Source organism: Gastrolobium bilobum, unplaced genomic scaffold (genome assembly GCF_033153095.1).
Source record: "Gastrolobium bilobum isolate Gb01-03AN ecotype WA unplaced genomic scaffold, APGP_CSIRO_Gbil_v1 utg1425, whole genome shotgun sequence".
NCBI classification, from domain to species: Eukaryota; Viridiplantae; Streptophyta; class Magnoliopsida; order Fabales; family Fabaceae; genus Gastrolobium; species Gastrolobium bilobum.
The window spans coordinates 446,294-461,030 of NW_026898713.1; the positions used below are offsets into that span (position 1 = coordinate 446,294).

Below are 14,737 nucleotides of genomic sequence, written 5' to 3' on the forward strand. Positions count from 1 at the left end.
GCAAAAGGAGGAGCTCTATTAATGAAAAGAATCAGAAGTACATCCAGAATCTAACTGTAAATGAAAAGTTATGTGCATCCCTCCTCACAATGATATACTAATATCCTACCAAAGCCCCATTATCCAGCCAAAGCATTTACAATTTTATACCGGCAAATCAGAGAATTTTATCAAAAGGTTACAAAAGAAACCAAAAGGTAAGTGTAGGTATTAGGATGAGTAGAATTTTCCAAACATAATTTTCATCATTTTCTTCCTCGCTGCCTCTCAGCAAAGGATCTAGTTGACCGGAGGGTACTTGCAGGTTGTGGAGTCCTCAGAATTTGGGAACGGCTAACCATGTCAACCATTGAAGGGGTTTGGTATGCTTGCACAAGGCTGGTGCTGTCTGTGGAATCACCTCGTGCAGTTGCCCTTTGCCATGAATGAGAGCTCAATCCTGACAGAACATAGGCTCTTCCAGACTGCTCATAAACACGTTGGTTTGTCATCCTCTCCTGCATCTCCTTTAACTCGGCCGAAAGAACAACACATAATCGGTCACCAGCTCGGGCAGAGATAGTTTCAGACAATGCCTTATGACATCTCTCCAGGACAGAAACTGCAGCAGCCAAATCACCACGTTCAGCTTTAACTCTAGCCTCAACCATTGCCTCAGCAGCTCGAACCCTGTTTCTCTGCTTGTCTACTTCCAATGAGACAACTGGATCTCTAGCTACATAAGGTCTCTGAATCTTTACTTCACTAGTTCCTTCCAAACCCATCATTTCTTTTGTGATGGGGTCTTTATAAAGACCTCTAACCGTCAACAATGACATCTCATCACTAGACTCGTCAACTGGAACATTGATTGTAATCAAAAAGTCTCTTTCTTCTTCAGCATACATATCTCCTACCTTGATAGATGCCATCCTTGCGTTTTCAGTCAAGCTACTTTGGTAACTTCCTGCTTTTACAGAACTAAGTTGCAGATGAGGGTGAACACATTGCACTTCTACATGTAATTCCTGAACCACCACGCTCAAAAGTCCCCCAATACACTGTGCAAATGCATCCTGAATCACATCCTCAGCTTCAATAAAAGAAAATGTACCCCCAGACATCTCAGAAATTGAGTGCATTGCAGTAGCATCATGGTCAGCACCAAAGCCAAATGCATGCACTGGTATCTGCAAACCCTCACCATTATCACGATGAATGGAGTTTGGTACAAGTGACCGGTAATCGATCCCAACACGGTTGATTGTGTATGTATCTTGCCCATCAGATAGAAATATGATACTGCTAACTGGGTTCTTCCACCGACGATCAATAAACACCTTGGCACCTTTCCTCAAACCTTCAGCAATGTTTGTCCCACCATTTGGAACCAAAGAATTGATGGCATGCAATGCCCGCTGTCGTCCAGCATCAGTCATCCGCTGAAGAGGAAAGATGCGGCGGGCTGTGGAAGAGAAGGCAATGACACAAAGCCGGTCTAATGAACTCAAATTCTGTATGACAAAACCCATAGCTCGTTTTAATAACACAATCTTTGTACCTGCCATGCTACCACTTACATCGAGAACTGTGACAAGGTCAATTGGAGCACGAGAATTTTGAACTGAAGCTGATGATTCAGTATTGTTTCTTTCACTATTTTGTTTTCTCCCTGAATGAGGAGCTTTGAGATGAATTAAGACAGCAAAGTTTTCATGACAGGCTAACTTTGAAACTGCTGAAACTTCAGGATATAGTTTGATTTCCATTGTATTTTTCATGTTATTATCAGCCTCATTTTTAACCTGGATAGCTGAAGTTTGTGGATCCAAAGCTTCATCATCATCAAAGATAGCCGGCTCATGAACATTATTATGGGAAGAAATCTGCCGACCTGTACCAACTTGTGGGTTAGGAAGTCTCCGTACAACAGTTGTCCAATCGTCAACAGTTACTCGGTTGATTTGAGAGATGTCACGGGAGACATTAGAAACAGAACTCTGAAAAGGAACCTCTTTCCATTTTGCTCTGCAGACAGGGCAAATCTGATTCCCGTATTTTACATTAGAAGTGATGCATTGGAAATGGAAAGAGTGAGAACATTCTGCAGTAAAAATTGCATGCCCCTGCCCTGGTTTCATTATGCTCAGGCATATTGCACATGTCCCCTGCAAACAATGCGAAAAAAAATGTGAGGAAGAGAAGGCCCTAAGTGTTAATATGGCATTCAGGACGACTGAAATAAAGGATATCAAACACAATGATGCGCGTTATATGAATACGGAGAAGTTTCCTTGGAGACATTAAACAAGACTCTACAAACGGTATACCCTCAAACCAAGATGAAGAGGAAAAGAGCCATTTTGATGTCATCTAGAACACCACTTGGCAATGTGAAACTCTGACCACCGTTTGACACTGGCTTAATTAAATCGGTCATGTTCATGTCATCTAGAACACTACTTAAAATGTGGTTGAGAAGCCAGCCCAAACAGTAGCAATATCCGGTCACTAGTTCTCTACTTAAATCCCACCTCATGTAGTAATAACATTCATAGCAATCCTATTTGATACTTAAAGCTTTTGTAGCACAGTTATTACTAATAATCAAGAAAAAATAAATAAGAAATAAGAAACTCGTAAAATACAAATTATTTTATTCTCTCCAATTCATAAGTTGTTTTACGAAACTCATTCGTACCACTTGTCATTTTTCTAACATTTATGGATTGGAGGTTTTTAACTATTATCAAGCAAAAATTAGTTGATGGAAAAAGTGTTGCGCACAAAAATGTTCTTAAAATCCGCGAATCTGAAAAATTCCTCAATAAAGTAGTCATAGATTCATAAATAAATGAAAAATTTGAAAAATCACTTGCATTATTTTGCCTAACAGTGCCCCCACTGTCCCGATGCAGGTCCTCTACTAAGACTAGTGCATGAAAAGATGAAATAGAATGCTACCCATCTTCCCCACAGATTTACTATTAGATGCCTAATTACCAAAATTCAAGGATTCCCAGGAAAACATACAGCTTATATAAAGTTTTTTTTTTTTTTTTAAAAAAAAAAATGTCAACGTTAGGTGCACAAACACAGTGAGGATATCAAGGAAATTTAACAAAAATCAGCAAACGTCTTTCAGAAAAGTAAAGGAAAATCACAAATCTAAATTGAACCTTTCGAAAAATTAATTAATACTAAATTAAAAATGTCATCAAAAGAAGGAGAGATCAAAGATAATTCATTCATTTTTTTAATCTCTTATCCTAAAAAATTCCAACTTTTACTTTGCCTGCAGATGGGTTTTTCATAATCAACGGTTAAGGGTGTTTGACTCTTTGTGGGGTTAGCACTTAGCAATTAACATATCATGGTAAGGAATAAAAAGGAGATACAAAAAGAAAAGGAGGGACTGAAATGCAATCCAACAATTTTTTCAATTAAGCCAAAAATTGGTCCTTAAAACGTACGAAGTATGCACACTGATAGAGATGCAAGCAACAACACGACAACGAATAATAAAACATTTTCACAATAGTCAGATATGTCCCACTCTATGATACCCCAATTGAAAGGCCAAAACAAAAGCAAAAATTAACAAGTGAGTAGAGCCTTGACAATCCCAGAATTGAAATAAAAAAAAAAATTGCAATGAATGAGGCTTAGCCCATGTAGTGAAAATCTTCCATCCGAATCTACCATTGAGCAAAAAAGCAATTCAAGTAAAGGAAACAGAAAAAAAGAAAAAAAAAAAGACTAACTTTCTATTGTGAATATGCAAAAGGAATGATGAATAATGCAAACCTTGAAGGATTTGGATTTGGATTTGGAGAGGCGGATATCATAGGACGAGGGTGTTGGAGTAGTTGTGCGGTGACCGGAGGCCTCACCGGACTGTGAAACATGATCGGAAACTGTGGGGGCGGAGTTGGGGGACGAGGATGAATGCTCTATAGTTTTGGGAACTTGAACACACATGTTGATCCCGAAAGCAAGTTTCATTTTTCTCCATTTGCTTCCCATTTTGGTTCAAAAGGGTTCGCAAAATGATGATCAGATCTTGAAGCAGTGGCGTTCACAGAGCTGCGAAACTCTATGAGCAGTGAAAAAGGATTTTAATGCCTTTGGGCATAGATTGTATCCAAAGAAGGCGAAGACAAAATCAACACAAGCAGTTGCCGAGAAAGAAGAAGAAAATGGAGGAGAGAAGAAGATTGAGTTTTTGTTATCGTAACTGACGACGACGAAGGATGAAGAGAGAGAGGAGATGAATTGCAATAGGTTAGTCGGCAAAAGCTTTGGTTTGTTGAGAATTTCAAGAGATAGAATCACAAAATTGTAGCAAATCATAGCCAAATCTGAAGGCTTTATATTTATTAAATTATTATATTATGTCAAACAAAACTGCCATTCTTGTGTTCTACTTTATTACCATCATTAATTAAAAGCATTTAAGGATACCAGTTATTGTTGTCATTTTTTTTTTCATTTTTAATCCTTGTGAATTAAATTAATTATTTTAAAAAATAAAAATTATATATTTTGTTATTTTATTGGGGCAAGATATACTTACCACTAAAATAGTCTACCATTTTTACAACCAATCTAATCACTATTTGGTTTCCGCTAATCAAAAGGTTATAATTTATTGGATTCGTTGAGAATTAATAATCAATTAATAAATACGATTCAATAATTTCCAATAAATTATAATCGTTAGATTGACAAAAATCAACAGTGATTAGAGTAGTTGTAAATGTGGTAAAAAATTTTGGCGATAAATATATCCTTCCCTATTGTTATTTTATTACCAAAAATATAAAAAAAGATAAAAATCTAACACATACCTCGACTTTGATTTTGATTTTGTAGCAATACAAACTAGAGGTGTTCATCAACCGATTCAAACCGCGTTACCCGAACTGAAAAACAGATAACCTAATAAACCGAAAACCGAAAAATCGAAAACCGAAAAAAACTCGCAAATTTTAATTGGATTGTATCGATTTTCGGATTGGTAGATGAAAATCGATCCAATCCAAACCGATCCAATATATTAATTTTCCTCTACCTACTTGGGTTTTTCCCCAATCATAGCCCAAAAAATTCTAAACCCAAGAAAAAAATCTAGTCAGATCTCATTAACAAAATTTTATCTATGTAGAGCTTCATATCTCATTGTCCAAAAAAAATAATTATATTATCGTTTACTTATGCTTTTATATTTAAAAAAAAAATTTACAAAACCAATATATACAAAAGATGTTATTTGCACAATAATCATGAAATAAATTTTAAGATTTTCAAAAAATCGAAAACCAATCCAATCCAAACCGAAAAAAATTGAATCGGATCGGATTGGATTTGAAAAAAAATTCAAACCGAATGGATGATTACATGATCAAACCGAAAGGATTGGATCAGCTGACTTTTTCTTCCAAAACCGATCCAATTCAGATCGCGAACACCCCTAATACAAACGATTATATATTCAAAAACTTGTTATAATTATGATAAAATGTAATATTAGTTATTTATAATTTGTGCTTTAAATTTTACATACACATTATCTTATATATCATTCTCCAACATATTTGGCATGATTCATGTGGTAAAAATGATTGATATCATGAATAATAAGCTAGCTCGATGCGTATGTTTATTTATTTATTTGATACTAAGATAATAATTTGGTATTATAAAAATGAATTTTATTTGTATATATTTTTTAAAAATTTTATGAGATAAAATTTTATATTTATTTTGAATATTTATTATTTATTAAATATAAAATTATGATATTTAAAAATAAATATAAAATTTTGATATTTTAATAATAATTTCTTAGGAATTGGTCATTTTATACCTATTGAATGAAAATTAATGATTATTTTAAAAGTAAAGAATTTAATTCATATTTTGTTATCAATTAAGGTTTTAAGAATAAAAATTTATATTATTAAACACACTTTTCTACTAAAAGCTCTTTCTAGACATATTGAAAGAAAAAAAAATTATTTATTTACTATAATTATTATGCATATTTTTAATTTAATATTTGAGCTTTTTCAAGGTATCACTCAATTTATAGTCGAAAATTAATATTTTTGAAGTATAAAGATTATTAAAGTAGATTTTGTTCTTACCAACAAAATTTTTTCCATACACACAATTAGATCAAACTCCAATTAATATATTTAAGGAATTTAATTATTTATCAACTATGTTGAATTTTGTTAGTTTAATTTAATATTTAACATTGCACATGGCATACACCAACCGCTAATGACCCACTCCATTCCCGTTTCCTGGCCCCATATTTACATGGATTGTCCACGCCCTTTAATATAAGGGAAATATAAGAATCATGTTGCAGGAATGGCACTGTTCATTCCTGCAACAAGGATACGGCGTCGTATCTTAAGGATACGGCGTTGTATCCTGATTTTGGTTTGATTTATTTTTTTTAAGCGTGAGACCCACACTTGATTTGTGTGTGTAAGAAAGTACTCTTGTCATGTCAAATGACAAAAAGAGAACCCTTAATATAATTAGCATCATAAAACTGTGAATGTGTTCCCTTCCAATTGGATGTCATAGAATACATTACGGAAAGTGTCAGCATCAATCGTAAGAGATTTTGAGAGTTGAGCAAAATATTATTATTATTATAAAATTCAACGCATTTAAAATAATCAAATCTGATAAAAAAAGAATAAAGAAAACAATTCGCAATTATTATTTGGAAAGTTATTCAATTGATTAATAAAACATCGATCATGACATGATTTTTGGATAGGCTACTGTGAATTTTTTTGACCATGACTTATTTAACCTGATTATATTATTAATAAATCAACGACAATAACTTTATTATTTTATATCATAATATTTTTTCTTCCTCTTTTATTATTATTAATTCATTTTTATATGATTAAGATTATTTTCCATGATATGATTTTCTTTAATAATACATGGTAGAGGATGCGCTCTCGCACTAACTTATATAAATATAATTTCTAGATGTGCTAATATGAGTTGAGGTCGGCAGGTCAACCCGTTAAATCGCCAAAACGAGACGAGTTGAATTGATATTTTCAATCCACTTCAACCCACCCCATATAGAAGTGGGTCAAAACGGATTCAACCCGTTGGATTATAATTTTTTATTTTATTCTTATAATTAGGTAGTATTTCATTTGTCATTATATTTTTGTGATATCCAAATTTTTTTTTATCTTAATACTTCCTAAAAAAACAAAGAATAACAATTTTATTTATGACAAATATTATCTATATATAGAGACAAATGAGTTCCTAAAGAATGTTTGACAAATATTAGTATACATTTAAGATTGAGACTGAAAAAAATTAAGAGAAGCGTGAAATAAAATAAAATAATATTAGAAAATTTCATAAAATATAATTTATTTTTGAATTTTAATTACATTTTTTTTTAATTTGCGGGTTAGTGGGTTGACCCGCCAACCCACCAAAACGAGGTGAGTTCATTTTTCCAGCCCATATTTAATGACAGACCAACTCGTCCCGTCCCATTTTTGACGAATCGATGACGGGTCAGGGCGAGGCGAGACGAGACGGGACGGGCCAATTCAAATTGTCACCCTTAATAATTTCTAGCCCTATATTCAAAATTTGTTGAACCGAAAAACAAGTTCTCTCGTGACATTATTGTTGAGTATGTAATGCACTTTAAATTTCAAATAAGGGCTATTTTTAAGACAAAAATAAGGGTTTTTTAAATTTATATTTGATTTAGTCACAAAACTTCTTAAATTATTATTTATTTTTGGTGTGAGAAGAGACAGAAAAGTAGCACGTGAAGAACAGCCCACCCAAGAGCCAGTCGTTTTCTGAATCCAATTCAACGTGTGTTTCCGTGGCATGCTTCATATTGATATGATATTGATTATTATGCCAATTCAATTTTGTTATTAACCTTTTCGGTTTTGAAGAAGCCTGTGTTGTCTTTATCCCTCGGCCGACGAAGTTTCTAAAACAAAATTAATTTTCATTAAATGAAAAACTTGACGTTTTGGTTTATCTCTTGAATGAGCAATTTGATCACCTCCTTTTGCGGTACTCCACAAGATAGTTCGAAATATGGTTGACTTTATTTTTATAATTTAATAAAAAAAGTTGAGATAGATACACTGTTCCGGTACTAAGTTATGAGCTATTATAATTAATAAATTTCTATAAAAGAATATCACCCGCAAAATAAAATAAATTTTTTTTTCTTGATGTTAATTAATAATCTCGATCAATGGAGCCAATTCTCTTATTTGCTATATATCAATGCCCACTTTAAAGAAATATTATTCGCGAAACTAAATTGAATGTGTGAGATACATATCCGAATATCCCAACAATTAATAGTACATATTCCAATAATTGATAGGGGAAATCCAATTTTATTGCATCAATTTAAGACATGCACCATAACACCTGATAATAAATTAGAGGAAGAAATGTTGATTTTTTTTAAAAAAAAAAAATAGATGCAATGACATTAACATCTAGGTTAAAATAATCTCATTGTTACCAAAAAAGAAAAAGAAAAATCTCATAACTCGCCGTCACGAGCTCTACTTGACTAAACAACCTCCAAAACTGAATATTGCGAAATACAAGTTGACATCCCTCAATCCATTACAATTACAAAGTAAAACCAACGATCAAGTGGGTTCTCGACTTCTCGGCTTGATGGCTTTTGGAAAAGATAAAAAGGGGAAACATTTTTTATGTTACAAGTACTGGCGGAGCCAGGTGCATCTGAGTGTGGTCTCGATAGGGGTTAAATTTTAACAAATTATATTTATTATATGTAATTATATAATTAATTATAATTTGATCCGAGTTAAAATTATAATTTGACCCAGTTACAATTTATATTTTAACCTATCTAAAATTGAAAATATTTTTGGTGAGAAATTTGGGTAAGTTATATTAGGTTATGTGTTTAATTTTTACTTGTATAAAAAAAATATTTAATAAAATTATAATTCTTCTTGATACTGCATGTTCAGGTGCTCTATATTTAATATAATGTAAATAGAGAGGATTATATTTATAAACTTTTTATTTATAAATTCTTCCAAAATATACTATGTATTTCCGGAAATACACTAGGTAACACTATATACATCCGGAAGTATATAGTATAATTTGCAAAAATTTGCAACATTTTTTTATAAATAGATCTTTTCCCAATTTAAATATATTATGATATGAACTAACTAAAGTTAAGAAAAATAAATACACGTAAAATTTTTTGACCCAGGTTTAAATTTGAACCCGACTCCGCCACTGGTTACAAGCAAAGTTTCGGAAACATACTATTGTTTTAAAAGAGTGATACTGAAATAATTAGAACAACACAAATATGTGATCTACTTAATGACCTATATGAGTGCTTCTATGGTTTAATGAATTTATTCGCTCACCTTCTATGTCCATGAAGTGAAACTTGAGTGTTGAGTGGAATAAGTCCACCAACCATTAAGCTCGCTTAGTAAACCAGCCACTATTTGCAATATACAATTGACGGAGCCCTAAAATTTTGTAAATGGATAAAAGGTCACATAACTCAGAAAGGTAATGGTCAATAGATTACTATATTTAAACAACTCCTTAAATTTTTTTAGTACATATAAATGGATAGATTATATTTATAAATTTTTTGTTTACAAATTATACTATGTACTCCTCGAAGTACATTCCTAACCGAATCTACTCTTCGGAGTATATAGTGTAGTTTGTGAAAGTTTGTAAATATAACTCTTCCCATGTATAAAATGTAATAGATTATTCCACTGATTTTTTTTTTTTTTTATTCTTATCTTGTCCACTAATCTCCAACACCATTAGATCAGAATATCAAGAGTAGAAAAACATAATAAAAGTTAGTTGAGATTTATCTTCCAAAATAAAATAAAATTAGTTGAGATTCTGACTTGGAGATGTTGGAGAGGAAAATATCTATGGTATTATTGCTATACATTCACTCAGTGCATCTATACAATAAAAAATAAGGAATGACTATCATGCTTGTATGAAAATGAGAGAAAAATATTTTTTTTATCCAAGTGTCACTTATTGAATGACAGATGTACCTACTACAGATGTATAGAAGATGATCTCGTTGGAGAGTGGTAGACATGGAGAGTGTAACAAAGGCAGACATAAAAAAAAATAACTTATCACATATAAAATAATAAGAATAAAAATTTGTAGATTAGATTTTACACTCTCTTTCTTTTAAGTCCCAATGAAACCTAAAATAAAGGTTAATAACTTAATTTGAGCTTGTGGGGGTGATTGCCCTCCCTAACCTTCCTTAATTCCACCACTGTAATTTAATCACAATGATGCAGTGAAATTATGGAAAATAACAGAAAAATAATGAAATATAAATTTCTGTTTCCATCAAATCAAATATGAAAGAAAAGTAATATTTCTCTTTTTCTACTTTTTTTTTTTTTTGTCCCTCTCCTACCAAGCACACTCTTTCTAATGTATATAAAAATCATGTACTACATATGGGGGTTATTTGTTGCAGAAATATTTAGTGAACTAACCTGTCCGTGAGACCAAGGCAATGTTATTTATGCATATCCGTTGCCATGGCCTTTAAACTGATAGGCCTGTGAAGGAATATATATATATATATATATATATGGTTCCTTTTTGTCATTTGACATGACAAGAGCATTTTCCTACACACACAAATCAAGTGTGGGTCCCACGCTTAAAAAAAAAAAGTCAGACCAAAGTCAGGATACGACGCCGTATCCTTGTTGCAGGAATGAACAGTGCCATTCCTGCAACATGATTCTTATATTTCCCTATATATATATATATATATATATATATATATATATATAGGGTTTCCTTTTTGTCATTTGACATGACAAGAGCACTTTCCTACACACACAAATCAAGTATGGGTCCCACGCTTAAAAAAAAAAAAAAAAGTGAGACCAAAGTCAGTATACGACGCCGTATCCTTGTTGCAGGAATGAACAGTGTCATTCCTGCAACATGATTCTTATATTTCTCATATATATATATATATATATATATATATATATATATAGATTTTGGTCAAACGAATAAAGCTAGAATATTAATGGGGAACATTGAAGAGTGGCTTTTTTTAAGCATAATGGGCACTCATGGTCACTGGACCATAGTCTCTCCCCCCAAAAATCCATCAGTCAGTGATCACCCATCAGTACTCCATTTGGCTTTCCAACTCCAACTATATGTATGTCTATGGCTAAGGTTAGTGATCATATACCAAGTGCATTGATATTTGATAATGACATGGACCCAACCAAATGAGTTACAGAATCCCTACATTTTTTTTTTGTCAAATTATATAAAAGCAGCTTGCGATTTCAACCATCATAATTCCATATAGAGTTCCGTCCTTGGGTGCATTCTTTTTTCATATCACCAAAAGATCAAGAAGGTAGGACCCAAAAAAAATATCCTTTCCGCCACCAAAAAAAGTGACTCATTTAAGATGTACATGCTCAACTTAAGAAATGAAGCAACAACGAGATTAGATTTATAATCAACCACACAGAGAAGCGAGATTAGATTTGTCAAGGAAAGAAAACAAATCTTCCAATTCATGAGCACACTATCCTCAATTAAGTGTAATTACATCAGCTCAATCTAGATCATATATAAACAGCTATCATAAATCTAAATTAGAAACAAAAATACATAATTAAGATGAAATTTAGTATTTTGTTTGTTGGTTCTCATTAAATTAGCTCGGGCTGCTGCAAACTCAAGTAAATTGTTTATAGGTTGCGCTTCAGACTGAGATTGAGAACCGCAAACGTTGAATTAATTCAGTGATCAATGATAAACGCCACCTCAGTCCAAAACATTAAGGCGTTATGTGAAGGCTTTAATTTTATTCTCTAACATACTCCATTACGCAAGAGCTCTTTAGGCTTGAAGCGTGTCCATTTTTGGTCTGCCTTGTGCTACACAAGTCCATTTTTTTGGTCTACTTTATGCTTTTATATTCCACCTGAAAGTGAGGGGCGGTGAGGGCTTTTTTAATACTTTTATTTTATTCTCTAACAACCTCTGCAATAATTAAGGGTTTCAACCAAATCTTATCACATTTAACTGTGTTCTGTTCTTTCAAAAATAAAAAAATAAAAAAACTGTGTTATGTGATGTTTAATTAAGTGTCATTCAATCATCTAGAGACATGATTAGATTAAAGGGTAGTTCCTTTGGGAGATCAACCCAAGAAAAAAAATTGTCCTGCTTCAAGTCTTCTTGTTGACTTGCCCCAGAAAGTGTGGCGAATTCAGGGCTAAAAGAAAGTATATTGAGAGATTCTTTACCATGGTGCTAATACATCATCCTCTCCTGGCATTACTCCTTGGATTGACAAGTTAATGGTCAAAAAAAGTAGGTAAAAATGCCAAAGGAACCTCAATTATTCCTGGGTCTCCCATTTCATGTATTATTGTAGAGAAGAATAAAACTTTTATTTAGTTATAAAGATGGAGCCCTCTTTTAGAATAGGCCCTCTTCTAAGGGAAGTCATAATTAAGCGGCAGTTTGGGCAATATCACGGCTTTATGTTTTTTAAGGTGATTGTGTCAGAGGTGTAATAGTGGGTTTGTTCATCTTCTTTTCTTTATTCTGGCTCTCCATCTTTCGTCTTCAAGTTGGGTTGTTGAGAGAGCATAAATTAGTTGTGTTCCTTAAATTCCGAGGTGAATTTCAACTCTCTTAGGTGTCTATCGATTAAGTGGATGAGCAAAAGAGATTTCATAACATTGATAAGATATTGGGTATTGGGTAACATGCATACTGATTAATTACTAAGGGAAAAGTAGGGTGAAATGAATGGTGAATAGTAAGATAGGTATGAGCTAGTTGTCAAAAATTAAATGGATTGATAGGAAACTGTAGGCAAAATTGAATGTTATGGTGGGCTTGTGCTGATTGTCAAATTTTGCTAAAAAAAGTAGGCAAACATGCATGATAGGAGTAATGAAGTTGGTGGTGTATCCTGAATGGAAAATCTATGATCAACTCACGCGGCAGTGACAATGTGTGCAATGAGAATGAAGACAAAATGGGCAGGGAGCAGTATATGCACCAGGCAAATTGCTTGACATCCCATAGTTCCACATATATAGTATTAATTAATCCTTTTAAGGTCATCATCAGACCAAACTCCACCTTAATTTTCATTTGATTCCATGCGTTGATCTTACTTTATTAAAAAATAAGGACTAAAAATATATAAGACTTTTTTTAAGTACATATATAGGACTAAAAAAGTCTTATATATTTTTAGTCCTTGATTTTTTTAGAGTAAATTATCTGTAAATATTTTAAAGTACATATATATAACACTTTAGGGTTATGTATATATAGATATTTTGACTTTATGCATGTCAAAACTCACATATAGTTCTAAACCATAAACTTATCTTTAAATATGTGAAGTTTCAAATAAAATTTCTTATGTACAAATTCATATGATTTTTTTTTTCTGTAAAAGTACTTTTTTCAGCCGACTTATAATACTAATCAAGACCCATTTTTAATTAATTTTAGAGACACATTCAACTTTAGAAACGTATCTCCACATCTGGCTAGTACTTCTAAGATATTCTTTGGTGTCAGTTTAAAGTTCAAACTGATCAAGTAATTAAAAGAGAGCTCATTTTTCGTGATACTAGAATTCATACTCCACCAAATACTGAGTTGACATATGAGAGTTGAGCATACAAGAGAAAGAGTATGTGTTCGATTCTTTCCAGTATTATTTTTGGAAGAGATTTAAAATATTAATCCTAGACCCACCCAAAATGGAACTAATCATGAAATAATAAATCGATAAAATATTTCAAAAATAAAATAAAATACATACTCCATGCCCAAAAATGAATGAGTATTTTATGGTCTTGGAGTACCGAAAATATTTTCTTAAAAGAGATGTTATGCATTACTATATTAATCCTATGCAATTCAATATTAACTTTAAACATTTTCTATATATTTTTAATCTTAAATGTCATTCATAAAATATTGTTCACATATAACACTTGTTATTATCAAATTATATTTGGTATGTTGAGTCGATGACTCGTTATTTAATTAATCAGTTTTTTACTTAATTGAACCGGACACAAATTTCATGCATCATAAATTCATAATATCATATATGATTTGAAAATATTATCTCACTTACTGAAACCAATCCGAATGAAGTTACGTTCTTATTATAAAAAGTTCTAATAATTTACTTTTTTGACATATTTTTTAATATTTTTTTATGTGGATTTTATTAATTAAACTCATTTTCTATTAAATAAACCCTGCATAAAATTCATCTAAAAAAAATATGTAAAAAAAAAAATAGCTTAAAAGGTATATTGATAACGTTGCTCTTCTCAGAACTCACAATTGTTTTTATTTTTCTTCATGCCGTTCGTATATACGGTGCAAATATAATGTCGGGTTAAATGCCAATAGAGCCCTTCAGACTATTATCAATACTCTAAATAGATCACATCTAAATCCATTAATGCAAGGTTTCTAACAAACCATGTCATCTAGAAAATGAGCATGTGGGACCAGAAATGAAAAATATAGGAACTAATAACATATGGGAAAACGACCTAATTAAAATCAATTAAAACGACCCATTGAATATAATTATCCACGATTAGAAAAATAT

The 14,737-nt window shown here is 32.1% G+C and overlaps 1 protein-coding gene across 1 annotated transcript; it reads right to left on the reverse strand.

The window, feature by feature from the left end:
- Nucleotides 1-202: 202 nt before the first annotated feature.
- On the reverse strand, nt 203-6,763 carry LOC133318676 (E3 ubiquitin-protein ligase WAV3-like). Its single transcript, XM_061520732.1, has 3 exons — nt 6,750-6,763; nt 3,787-4,009; nt 203-2,147 (listed from the first exon to the last, which is right to left on the reverse strand). The coding sequence occupies exons 1-3, from the start codon at nt 6,761-6,763 to the stop codon at nt 246-248; spliced, it is 2,139 nt and encodes a 712-aa protein (XP_061376716.1). The 3' UTR covers nt 203-245.
- Nucleotides 6,764-14,737: the final 7,974 nt, after the last annotated feature.

Coding starts and splice junctions, on each gene's coding strand:
- LOC133318676 (XM_061520732.1), bottom strand. Junction 2,148..3,786: donor CCAAATCCAAATCCTTCAAG/GTTTGCATTATT, acceptor CATTGTTTGCAG/GGGACATGTGCAATATGCCT.